This window comes from Bos grunniens, chromosome 3 (genome assembly GCF_055505025.1).
Source record: "Bos grunniens cultivar Pamir isolate PY7600 chromosome 3, Bosgru_T2T1.0, whole genome shotgun sequence".
Lineage (NCBI taxonomy): Eukaryota > Metazoa > Chordata > Mammalia > Artiodactyla > Bovidae > Bos > Bos grunniens.
The window spans coordinates 15,519,544-15,533,000 of NC_141167.1; the positions used below are offsets into that span (position 1 = coordinate 15,519,544).

Genomic DNA, 13,457 nt, shown 5'->3' on the forward strand with positions numbered 1-13,457 from the left:
TGGAATTGCACATGTATTTTCTGAAATGTGCACTTATATTTTACCCCAGTTCTTAACCAAACCATTCAGATCAAGCTTCCTTTTGAATGACTGTTGTCTTAAAAAATTTGTGGAAAGAAAATTCTAAGATAGAGTAATAGAGTAATTAACTCTGGGAGTCAAGGTAGCTCCTGGAAGAGGATGTTCAGGAGTTTTTCAGGTAGAAAGGAGAGGGTATGCCAGGCATACGGCTCAACACATTCAGAGATAATAAAGCCGTGTTTCCAGGCAACTACAAATAATGTGATAGGCTGACAGTAAAAGGGGAGCACTGGAGCATATGAGCTTCTTGTAGAGATAGGAACCAGACCACGAACACGGAGGACTTTGGACTTGAGTCCATAGGCAGCCGAGAGCCTTTACAGAATTTTAAACAACATTCATATTAATCTGTAGATTGCTTGAAATGAGTGTGATTGGAGGGGCTGAGAATGGAAACAGATCTAAGTCCGTTAAAGTAATTGAGGCAAACTTGGTGAGAGGCAAACAACGGCAGCAGAGGGACGAGTAGATGAAATTGAGAAATTTAAGAGGATTATTATGCACTGGAGGGTAGAGAAAATGTTTTGAGGAAAACTTAAGGTTCTGTAGTGATGGATGCAACCAACTGAGGCAAGACTAAAAAGGAGTTTGGGGGAAGACAATAGAAACACAAGATGAGTTTGGCCTCTGTGTTAAAGTTTCAGTGGACAGTGGGACATCCATGTATAATGACAAGAAAAGCACTGTTTTCTTATATAGCAGCTTTATTCTCTGTTCTTTGTGAAGTCACTTTATCATTATTTAACAATGAAATGACACAGATAGTCCTAAAATCACCTTCTTATGCCTCTGGTTAGAATTTTAAGATCTTTTCTCTGACCCTTAAACCTTGTTTTGTCAGCTCTTAAAGAATTTTATTCTACCATCTCCTCAGCCTAAGAGTCTAAAGCACCCTACCACCACTACCACCACCACCAAGCTGAAGTCATTTCTTGGCTCAGATCTTAGTAGGATACAAGATTCTCAAACAAGATTCTACTGAAAGCAAAAGTGGCAGAAACAGTGGAACTTCTTAGAGGCTGAGGTCACTACTGACTGAGTTCTTTGGGATCTTGAGCTCATTTCCCCTCTGGGCTTCAGTTTCCTGCCTTACGAAGTGTTGAGGTGTAAGTGATTGTTTCAAAAGGTCCTTTACCTGTGGTCTGAGCATGAGAAATAACCCGTGGCCTCATCTTAAAAATTCCTCATTCTAGAGATTTTTAGACCAGACCAAGAGAAAGCTGCTAATTTTAAGACTCAACTGTATCCATCCAAAAAGGGGAAGTCCCCAGTGGTCCAGTGGTTTAGTTAGGGCTCTGCATTCCCACTGCAAGCGGCACAGATTTGATCCCTGGTTGGGGAACCAAGGTCCCACATGCTGTGTGGTTTGGCCAAAAGAAAAAGACTCAACTGTATTCAACCACTCCTAACTCCTACACCCTGGAAGGACCAAGTGAGTCACTGGCAGTAGTACCAAACCCTAGTTTTTAGAACCCAGTTGAAAGTTTGCTTTAATATGATCCTAGAAGCATTTTCTATTCTAGTTGGAATGGTTTGCTTCTTTTGATCTTTTTTTTTTTTTAAGATATTTCAATATGGACCATTTTAAAAGTCTTTATTGAATTTGTTACAATATTGCTTCTCTTTTTACGTTTTGGTTTTTTGGCTTGGAAGCCGGTGGGATCTTAGCTCCTGCCCTAGGAACTGAACCTGCACTCCCTCCACTAGAAGGCAGAATCTTGACCACTGGATCGCCAGGGAAGCCTTTGATGTTTACTGAAGATGACGTTCTGTTAAAACCAGCATGTGTGATTATATGATAATACAGAAGGTCAGAGGGTTATTTTTGAAGCTTTTAGTACTATCATTTTTACTTGATACCTCTTTGGGGATTGTCCTCCAAATCCTCCAGACCTGGAAGCGCTGAGTTTGTGCCCCCTAAAATTAATAGGTAGAAATCGAGAATGCCAGACACTTTGATTCTTGCCCTTTACCCAGAATTCTCCTGCTTCTGTGTTTCTCCATGTTTGTGAGCACATATGTGAAAAAGAACAAGTGGGCAATGTGGAGAAGAAAGGTTTTGATGAGCCTTCCTAGGGATTTCAGCCCCAGCCTATCCCCTCTGTCCCAGGTTGCCTGCTTCTGAGCTGCACGGGCAAGGACAGTCATTGAAGGACGGAGTTACTCATTAGCCAAACACTTAAGTACACACATACTTACAGATAATTACAGGTATTTGGGGGACATAAAAATAACGAATTTGTTAAGGAGTCTGCCATTATGGAGCTTCAATGTGAGGGCTGGGGTAGGCTTTCCAGGTGGCGCTAGTGGTAAAAAACCCGCCTGCCAGTGCAAGAGACTTAAGCGACACTGGTTCGATCCTTGGGTCAGGAAGTTCTGGAGAAAGACATGGCAACCCATTCTAGTATTCTTGCTTGGAGAATCCTATGGATGGAGGAGCCTGATGAGCTGCAGCCCATGGGGTTGCAAAGAATCAAAGTATGACTGTGGGCCGGCAGCATGGATGTCATCTAGGAACTTGTTCAAAATGTAGAATGTCAAGTCCAGACCTCCTTGACCAAAATCAGCATTTCAGTAACATCTCCAGATGATTCATAGGCACAGAAAAGTTCTAGAAGCAGAGGCCTAGAATACAAAGTGGAAAGTGCTGTGAGATTGCAGGATAATTAGATTTTTTTTTTTTAAGTACTTAACAATATTGTTGAATTTTCATAACTCCATGAAGTCAGTACTGTTAGTATTCTTACTTGACAGATCAAAAAGATGGGGATCAGCAGTGTCTAGCTGATAAAAATTAGGAATAAGTGGAGCTAAGTTTCTTTCCAGTCTCATCTGACTGGGAAAATATCAGGAAGGGGAACTTAATGTGAAGGATGAAAGATGGAAAGTCGCAGGTGGCATTTAAAGTACCAGAAATACCAGTTTTGTAATTGAGCTGTACTTTCTGTGAAAGCTTGTAATGGGAAATAAAGTTGGAAGCATGGGTAAAAGCCAGGTCATGCAGATCCTGCTCTGAGTCATGCAGGTTCAACTCCAGTTATGTGTCCAGTGCTGACACTTCCTCATTTGAGAAAGAGATGGAAAACAGAAATTACTGTCTCTGCGAATAACATGTGACTTTTGAAAAAGATCTTTTTTTTTTTTTGCCACACCACAGGCTACTTGCAGTTTCCCCAACTAGGGATGGAAGCACAGCAGTGCTTCCACTCAGAGTTCTAACCACTGGAGGGACCACCAGCGGATCCTCTTGAGTTTTTCTTTCCGAAAGAAACTTCTAAAAGAAGTTGTTCAGTCCTTTCTTCATACCCAGAGTAGCCTGTGAGACCGAGTGGCTTTATACTCCTGACTTGGGACATAGCCTCCTAGTATGTAAAACTGAGCCTACCAAGAGTGGCCCACTGTGCTAACAGGCCCGCTTGGTCTACACTTGCAGAAATATACTCTTAACAGCCTGCATTTGGAGGCCTGAACCTCTTCGAGGAGGGTGACCTGTTCAACAAACATTAAACAAAACTGCAAATAATGAAAAGTGCTATGAAAGATGCCCAGATTGAGGGAACCAAAAAAAGGACAGAAAAAGTTTCCGTAAAGAAAGCAATGTTTAAACCTGAAGAAACAAGAAGTTGGGATTATCCAATTCTGTGCCAAATCTTTGTGGTGTAACAGCTGGGTGTGTTAGTGACACTGACAAGTCTAGTAGAGCCAGAGTTAAGGGAAAGGGAAAGAGTTAGAAGATGAGATAGGTCAGCAGGTATTTCAGTGTCTATAACCATGTTCTAGATTTTGGGTATTGTTTGACAGGAAATGAGTCTAGTGAAGGTTTGAAAGTGTGTACCAAGTAAATCACAAGTTGCCGCATGTTAAGTCAGAGTCTTAATAGGGCACTACTGTGGAAATGACTAAAAGATGGCTGGATGGATGATACTAAAGCGGGGCTGAGATACACCTTCCATTGTGATCAATTCTTCCTCAGTGTTTAGGCGTCCAAGAGGAGTCAAACAATAAATGGGTTTTTCAGACTAGATTCTCTTTGAGGAGCTCTATATGGTTTTTCCAGTAGTCATGTATGGATGTGAGAGTTGTACTGTGAAGAAAGCTGAGCGCCAAAGAATTGATGCTTTTGAACTGTGGTGCTGGAGAAGACTCTTGGGAGTCCCTTGGACTGCAAGGAGATCCAACCAGTCCATCCTAAAGGAGACCAGTCCTGGGTGTTCATTGGAAGGACTAGTTCTGAGCTGAAACTCCAATACTTTGGCCACCTCATGTGAAGAATTGACTCATTGGAAAAGACCCTGATGCTGGGAGGGATTGGGGGCAGGAGGAGAAGGGGACGCCAGAGGATGAGATGGCTGGATGGCATCATCGACTCGATGCACATGAGTTTGGGTGAACTCTGGGAGTTGGTGATGGACAGGGAGGCCTGGTGTGCTGCAATTCATGGGGTCGCAAAGAGTTGTACACGACTGAGTGACTGAACTGAACTGATACTATTGAAGTCTACAATACCTAGCATTTGATCATAAACATCACTATAAATGATAGTTGCCTTTACCTTCTACACAAATTACCGAATTCTCATTACAGTAGTCCTATAAGGTGGGAATTACTCTTGCTTTACCAATGAAGATACTGAGCCTCAAGTAACCTGCCCAAGGTAACAACGTTCGTGAATAGTACAGCCAAAATTTGAAGCCAGATCCAGTAGACTCCCAAGCGCCTATCCTCTTTTAACAGCTACTCTGTAAAACTTCCATAGAAACAAGCACACCAATGGAATAGGCACTTGATGATTAAACAGTTTAGGCTATAAGGATATTTGGAATTCTTCTAGGGACTTTGTATTTACTTAGAAATACTCAAATGCCTGCTGTGTGCCAAGCAGTGAATACAATGAACATACGGTAGTGAATCAGATGAACATGGTCCCTGTCTTCCTTCAGTTCACAGTAGTCATGGGAGACATATCAAACCCCAAATTGCACAAATAACCTTAATCGTGTCAAGTGTTTTGAAAGTAAAATGTAAGGTGCCATGTAACAGGGGAATCTAGTGTAGGATATCTTGGGTAATGATTCTGTTGTCACAACTATATTTTTCTCCAAAAAATTTCTGGTTAACATTCTTTAATGGTTTCTGGCCTATGTTTAACTTGTTATGGTAAAACAATTACCTGAGTAATTTTTATTCCTTTCTAGAAAAGATTCTAATTGTGATCAGTCACAAGCAGACTATAGGTTTAACATCATTAACAGTCACGCCTAAATCAGTATGTCATTTTGACCTGACATGGTTTTAATACTATATATCCAACACCATTCTAGACTCCATGTTCTAGATGTGTCCCTGACACCCTGGTAGCTCAGTCAGTAAAGAGTCTGCCTGCAATGCAGGAGACCCAGGTTCGATTCCTGAGTTGAGAAGATCCCCTGGAGAAGGAAATGGCAACCCACTCCAGTATTCTTGCCTGGAGAATCCCATGGACAGAGAAGCCTGGCAGGCTACAGTGTGTGGGTTCGCAAGAGTCGGACACGACTGAGCAACTAAGCACACAGCACACATTGACACCTTGAGCAACTTGCTGTACCTCCCCTTCCTGCAAGAACAAGACAGTTAGGACTTCCCTGATGGCCTAGTGGTTAAGAATCTGCCTGCCAATGCAAGGGACCCAGGTTCGATCCCTGGTCCAGGAAGATCCCACATGCCACAGGGCAACTAAGCCCATGCATCACAACTGCTGAGCACAGAGCCGCAGCTACCCAGCCCGCACACCTAGAGCCTGTGCTCCTCAACGAGAGAAGCCACCCAGTGAGAAGCCCACACCCTCAACAGAACAGTCCCCGCTCACCAAAACTAGAGGAAAGCCCAAGAAGCAACAAAGACCTAACACAGCCAAAAATAAACAATTTTTTAAAAAGAACAAAATAGTTATATTTTCCAGGCATCCCTATCCATGTTCTTTCTTTGAGTCAACCAGATGAACAAACCAGAAAAGCAGACAATATTTTTCCAGAAGTTTTCATAATTCCCCCTTTCTCTCCCTCCTTACCATGCCCCTCCTCTCGGTACAAGCCCTCTGTTGGATTCTTGGTGTCTTCATAACTGATCTCACAATTTATATGATACACTTGTGTGTGAACTACCTTTTTTATGTAAGACTCTTGGGAACAGACCTTGTATTTTATCTTCATACCTCCTTGACAAGTACATAGGTACTAGTCAGTAAATAATGGATTTGATAACATGGCATGTAGGTTATGGGACAGCATGCTACTCTTTACAAAGTGCTTAGGCAATTATACCATTTGTTCCTATATAAATCTTACGAAGGCGTAAATAGATGAGCACAATGAGGCTCAAATATGTCAAAAGCTTTCCCAAAGATACAATTTCTAAGCAGTAGTGACATACAAAAAAGGAAATGCTACAAAATGATCCACTAATAACCTCCCTGCACATTCACCAAGTACACTATTAGCTTGGGTGTGTGTGTGTGTGTGTGTGTGTGTGTGTGTGTGTGTGTGTGTGTGTGTGTGTGTGTGTAGTCGTGTTGGACTCTTAGCAACCCTGTAGACTATAACCTGCCAGGTTCCTCTGCCCATGGGATCTTCCCAGGCAAGAATACTGGAGTGGGTTGCCGTTTCCTTCTCCAGGGGATCTTTCCAGCCCAGAGATCAAACTGTGTCTCCTGTATTGGCAGGCAGATTCTTTTCCACTGAGCTACCAGGGAAACCCAGCTCTTTAGAAAGTCCCTCTTCAAATCCTGTCTCCTCAAATCTCCACTTAACCTCACTTTTCTTATTTGAAATGTGAAAATAACTGCTCTCCATCCCGTGGATTGTTGGAAATGCACTATACACGAAGAAGGTAACCACATGTGTCTACTTAAATTTAATTAAAATTAAATGAAATGTAAAATTCACTCCCTCAGTCACTCCACATTTCAAGTGACCCGTGGCTTCCACATTGGAAAGACCTGATACATCATTGCCGAAAGTTCTATTGAACAGTGCTGTGTCAGCGCTGGGACTGGTCAAAGATCAGAGAAAGTGATATGATTGAACTGAAAACTCAGGCCATTGCCTGGCTGGTTTTGAGTGAAAAGGATCAGTGGGTGGGTTGGAAGCAAGCTGGCCTCCAAAACAGTGACATCACAAAGAACAGCTCACAGTGGCTCCAGAACACCTGGACTCCCAGACCACTCTTCCCAACTCATATCTAGGTTCCTGAAGCCTCTGCACATGTAGTTCCTGGAGCTGCTGGTATATTAAAATGTCATCTTCATCTTCTATCTGGGACATCATCATAGATTATCTCTCTTTGAGCTCGATATGGAATTATCTACAAGCAACTCTTCTGGGAGAGACTAGTGTGCCTCAGCAAACAAATTTGGGGCCACTAGATAACCTTGCTCCGGCTGTGCAAGTTATCCTGGGAATTTCCTTTTTGATTTTGTTGGGAGTGGGAATGTATGCCTTATGGAAACGAAGTGTCCAGTCAATTCAGGTTATACTCTTTTGTTATGGAGAAATTTAAATAGTTACGCATTGTGAAATTTGGTCAGTTCTCTCCCATATTGCTGCCACCCAGTTTTAAGACCATGCAGATGAGCGAGAGTGCACCTTTTGTCTCTGTAGTTGGTTGAAATTAGGTTATCCCTAAAATTTTTCCTTCAATTAGCTTTTTGACATAAAAATGCTTTCTCACAATGATCTTTGGCTTGCTTATAATAAACAGATTAAAGAAGCTTATAACATGAGAAGGCAGCCTTATCTCCAGATTTCTTTGATCATGTATTCGTATTCATCTTTGAGTGTCTAACCATGTGCCCGACACCATGTAGAGTACTTCTTATAGAATAGCACCACAAGTATAACTGGCATCTTGGGTTTTGCCTTTCTGTTCCTACTGTGCCTTTGCTTTGTAACTGATGAGGAAGCATGTACATATATGTTTATTTAGTCACTGCAATGAATGTACAGGGGCTCCTTAAATTACAAGAAACATTTCAGATTTTATATACTTCTGTTTAATTACCAATAATAACAGCTATATTTATAATATAGTTAAAATCTTTTGAGAATTTCAACAATTCCATGAAATGGATAGAGTTTCTTTTCATGTGACAAACAAGGAAACAGGAGCATTGACGTTCAGCCTAAATTTAAGAAGATGGGGTTTAAAGAGGGCTTTGTTACGGAGTGACTGGTTTACTTGGTAAATGCTGAAAGAAGTTATTATTGGATTATTTTGTAGCATTCACTTATTTTCATGTCACTCCTCTTGAGAAATCACTCACCTGCATTTCTCCCAACCTTTGAAAACTTTGCATGGTAGGCAGGGCAGGGATTATTGACTCCATTTTGTAGGTGAGGGAATTTGGTTATCACCTACCCAAGGTGACATAGATTGTAAATGCTGGCCAAGCTGAGATTCGAACCCAATTTTTAGCATTCCAAATTACATTCTCCAAAATCTCATTTAATATAGTCCAACTGATCGAAATCCCTAACAGGGATTTGTGTATCTACATATGCATATTCTGCATTTCAGTTAACTAATAGAAGAAGAGAAGGCAAAACACCAAACTCTCATCTGTGTTACTTGGTTCTGCTCTTGTTTGGTTATTGCTTAATTCAATCAGATGGATTCGCAGCCCTCCAGGCACTTCATCCAAGGAAAAGAGGTGTATAACAGAGTGGTAATAAACTCTGGAGTCAGACTGCAGGGGTTTCTGAGTGAGCTGAGAGCAATCCCTTAGGCTCTAAACCCCCGTTTCCTTATCTGTGAAATGGGTTTGATAACAGTGCCCCCTTGGGGTTTTTTGTGAGAATTAAAGGAGGTATTGTATGTATAAAACTTAGCACATTAACAGTGCTCAATAAGCAATGCTAGTTATTATAAGGGAAAAACGTGATTTTTTTTTTCTTTTCCTAGTTAGACTCTGTCCTAGCACCTTTTAAAAAAAATTTCCATGACCAAGAAATCCAGTGTTTCAGACTGCCATGTCCTAAGAGAATATACATGGAAATCAGAATTCCTGGATTCCAGTCGTGGCTTTACCATTTCCAAGTATGTGACCTTGGACAATGACAGGGTCCCAACTGGAAGGTATCTAAATAATTATCTGGTTCTTTTTTTTTTTCTACATAAATATGTCCTGCACAGGCAAGGCAACTTCTAGCACAGAGCCTTGCATGACGCAAACTTTCAGCAAACATTATTTACTATTATAATCTTTATTAATTAGATGCAAATAATAATCCCTGCCCTGCCTACCTCTCCACTTTGTGGTAAGTAAAGATCAAAAGACAAAATAGGTGTGAGGATGTTTTGTTAGGAATGAGGGATTATTATTACTATTAGAGTTTTGTTTTCGCATCTACAGTAGACTGTGGCATTTCATGTGAATAAACAAGTAACATTCAACTTCTGTTGTTTTATTTTAGAAAATACTGTTGTTTGCAATCACACTCTACAAACTTTACAAGAAAGGCTCAGATTTTTTTCAGGCTTTGCTGGTCAACCCAGAAGGGAGTGATCTCACACTTCAAGACAATAATATTTTCCTGTCTTTGGGTCTGCAAGAGAAGATTCTGAAAAAGCTTCAGACAGTGGAAAACAAAGTGAAGGACTTGGAAGGGATGATCATTTCCCAAAAACCTACCACAAAGAGGGAGTACTCCTCTGACCACTACTGCAGCTGCTCTGACTGCCAGAGTCCCTTGCCTACATCAGGGTTTACATCCACATCTGAAATGTGATGGACTCCAACCTTTTCTAGAAAAGCACTGTTTTCCTTGTGTGTGCGGTGGTGTATCAATAAAGATAGAGAACTATATTGAAATTACCTGGCCAGGACTGGTTCTCTATTCAGCAGGGCCGTTTCCACTTGTGTACGTTTGGTGGGGTCATGTGGGGAATCATGGTGGTTAAAAATGTCTGAGTTTGTGGGGCCTGCTTGGCAGGCTGGAGACCATAAGCAGCCATATAGAAAAGGAACCATGGGGAGGGAATAGAAGGGAGAATGGTTAGGGATGTGACCTTGAGCTCCATGCTGAAGAGGTTGGATTAGATGCAATAAAAACAGGGGAGTACTGTTACGGGCGATGCTGTGGACTGTCCTATAGAGAGGAAGCTGACCTTTTTGTTTGTTTTTGGTCTAAAATACGTGGCCTGGAATCTCCTTGCATTAATTGTTCAGCGGTGGGCAAGGATGGGGCTGGACATAAAGGAGATTGTTTGATTTTATCCAACTTTTACTAATTCTTACTCTGTGCTAAGAGTAAGAGCATTATGGTAATTCTTGGGAATCTGTCCTGAATACTTCTGGGGCACTGTTTTGGTGGTTGGATGGGTAATTTCAGAACAAAGAATTACAAAAACAGTACAGGGAATTCCCTGGAGGCCCAGTGGTTAGGAGCCTACACTTTCACTGCCAAGGGCATGGATTCAGTTTGATATTGTGCAGGGTCCCATAGGGCTCCTAGGCACAAACTCTTTCTGTATCCCCCATTTCTTTGATTATAGGAAACGGCCTTCATTCAGCCTCCGTGACCTTCCCTGAGTTCCAGTGGGTAGATTCAAGCTGCTGTTAATTAGGGAAGGGTGGTGCGTGCCTGCATTCATGAGTGCTTGGTCTTGTCCAATGATTCTTTGCAACTCCAAGAACCGTAGCCTGCCAGGCTCCTCTGCCCATGGGACTTCCATGGCAATATTACCAGAGTGGGTTGCCATTTCCTACTCCAGGGTATCTTCCTGACCCAGAGATGGAACCCATGTCTCCTGCATTGGCAGGCAGGTTTTTTATCAGCCGGGCCACCAGGGAAGCCCATAATTAAGGATAGAGGAGATAGAAGACTAGGGAGAAACACTCAAGAGCAGCCTTGGTGCAAGGTCCTGTTTCCCCATCAACAGCACAAGATCTTTGAGCTGTTTTGCAGATACTGAAACCCCTCTCAGTGGGACAAGTTATTGATTAATGATGGTGCGCTGCCCATAGCATGGAGACCCCACACCAGTCGGACCTGAAGGTTGTTGTTGCTGACTCCAACTTACTCACCACCAACCCATCAGAAGAATGTCAAGGAATTGATCATGCCATCTTTGAACAATACTATAAAACTTCTTGCTATCTTCCCCAAGTGGGACATATGATTTTGAGGGCATTAGCCTACTGTGTCCCTCTTCGTCTGGCAAAGCAATAAAGCTATCCTTTTCTGCTTCACCCAAATCTCTGTTTCCCAGATTCAATTAGGCACCAGTGTACAGAGAGGCTGAGGTTTCGGCATCAGATCCCTGGTTGAGGAACTAAGATCCTGCAAGCCGTGTGGTCAAAAAAAAATAATAATAATACTGAACAAGGGTCATATCATCTCGACTTATGTGAATTTTCCACATGTGAATCTTGGCTTAGCAGGGAGGGAAGAAGGGAAGGAGGCACCTACCTGCTGTTCCACTCAATGAGTGTGTCCCCCTGATTAGACAGATAGCTTCCTGGAGAGATGGTGGCAGGTGGTCCTCTCAGTGAGTCTCAGATTCCACAAACTTTGTTTTTTTTTCAGTCACTTAGATGTGTCCAACTCTTGGAGACCCCATGTACACTAATCTTTGAGACCCCATGGATCCCAGCATGCCAGGCTTCCCTGTCCTTCACTATCTCCTGGAGTTTGTTCAAACTCATGTCCATTGAATCAATGATGCCATCCAACCATCTCATCCTCTGTCTCCTCCTTCTTATCCTGCCCTCAATCTTTCCCAGCATTAGGATTTTTCACATCAGGCAACCAGAGTATTGGTGCTTCTGCATCAGTCCTTCCAAAGAATATTCAGGCTTGATTTCCTTTAGGATTAACTAGTTTGATCTCCTTGATGTCCAAGGGACTCTCAAGAGTCTTCTCTAGAACCATAATTCAAAAGAATGACATGGAAAGTATTCCTACTGGTGGGGTTATCACACAGCCATAGACAAAAGAGGGTGGCTGACCTGGAGGACAAAGAGAATTTCAGGATGACTGAGAACTGGCTATTGCCAGAGGTACCATGAAGGATTTTGGCTTCAGGCAAGGACACACTAACTTCATCCTCAAATCAGCTTTAATTCGTGAACAGAACAGATGGGGGTTATCAATAACGTACATTATCTGACAGTGTAGGTGGGAAGGTTTTTAATTGTGCTGCTGAAGGAGTGCCAATCAATCTTTTAAAGTCAGTGTCTCAATTTTTGTGCTAATTTTCAGCACCTTCCTGCAAAATCCCAGTTTTCTTGGTTACAGCTCTGGGCTAGATCAAAAGAAGGACCCAGAAGAGCAGAGTGATGTTGAAACAGGGCACAAACTTTAAAAGAATGTCCCGAGGACATGACATAAACTGATTAGACCCAAATAGGTCCAAGATGATAGACAAGTCGACTTGCGCTAGACCTGGTGCCTCAGTATACACTCATTTTAACACATCAGAAAGCTAAATGAACACCCACAGGCATCATGAGAGGTCTGAGACTGACCATCAAAGATCACAAAGTGGGTATTGGCCCAATTCCTGGAACTCCCCACCCCTTTCCCCAAATAATTGGAATAATTCTCCCACTCATGAGCCTATGAAATTACCCAGCCCATAAAAAATAACCATGTCATATTTCAGGGTCTCTTGCTTTCTGAGATGGCCCAATCACTGTCTGCAGGGCATGCTTCTCTCTAAACAAATCCATTTCTTACCTATCACTTTGTCTTTCACTGAATTCTTTCTGCTCTGAGACACAAAGAACCTGATCCTCAGTAAGTCCAGACACCAGGTGAGTGATTCTAATGAAAAGACCATGGATTCAAGTTCCAATCAGAGGTGTACCATTTCAATGTCAGGTAATGAAGGGCCTTAAATTTCATACCATTACTCTTGGAAATGGCCCAGTATAGATTTTTAAACAGGGGAGTAACATACATTTGGTAGTCTGTGCGGGAGACAGAGGATACAATGAGCTAGACGCAAAAGAAACTGAGGGAGATCACCTTGTTCCTGGCTCTCAGTTCACGAAAAGATAGGTGATTCACACCACAATCATAAGAGATTGATACCAAATACTCATTCCTAGTGGGGGAGGGTCATTCTTTTCTTGAGATCAAATCACTTACGTAAAATACATCAATTAAGAGATCTTGGATGCTTGGCAAGCAGAGAATCAAGGCAAAATAGAGAAAAGGTTTGAGAGCTACTTTACCATTCAGGTTAGATGGGGTACATGAACTGCCTTATACCGGTGGCCACCACTCTAAGGAGGAGAATCCTTACTCACCAAATTCAGTCTCTCTTCTTTGGCAAAACCCAGACAACGGCCTGTTTTGAGGCTTCCATGTCAGTCTCCACACAGGCCAGCCCATCTA

The 13,457-nt window shown here is 42.2% G+C and overlaps 1 protein-coding gene across 1 annotated transcript; it reads left to right on the forward strand.

Annotated features, from left to right (window-relative positions):
* Positions 1-7,292: 7,292 nt before the first annotated feature.
* TMCO2 (transmembrane and coiled-coil domains 2) lies at positions 7,293-9,925 on the forward strand. Its single transcript, XM_086381053.1, has 2 exons — positions 7,293-7,584; positions 9,528-9,925. Exons 1-2 carry the CDS (start codon positions 7,351-7,353, stop codon positions 9,840-9,842), a joined length of 549 nt encoding a protein of 182 aa, XP_086237179.1. The 5' UTR covers positions 7,293-7,350; the 3' UTR covers positions 9,843-9,925.
* Positions 9,926-13,457: the final 3,532 nt, after the last annotated feature.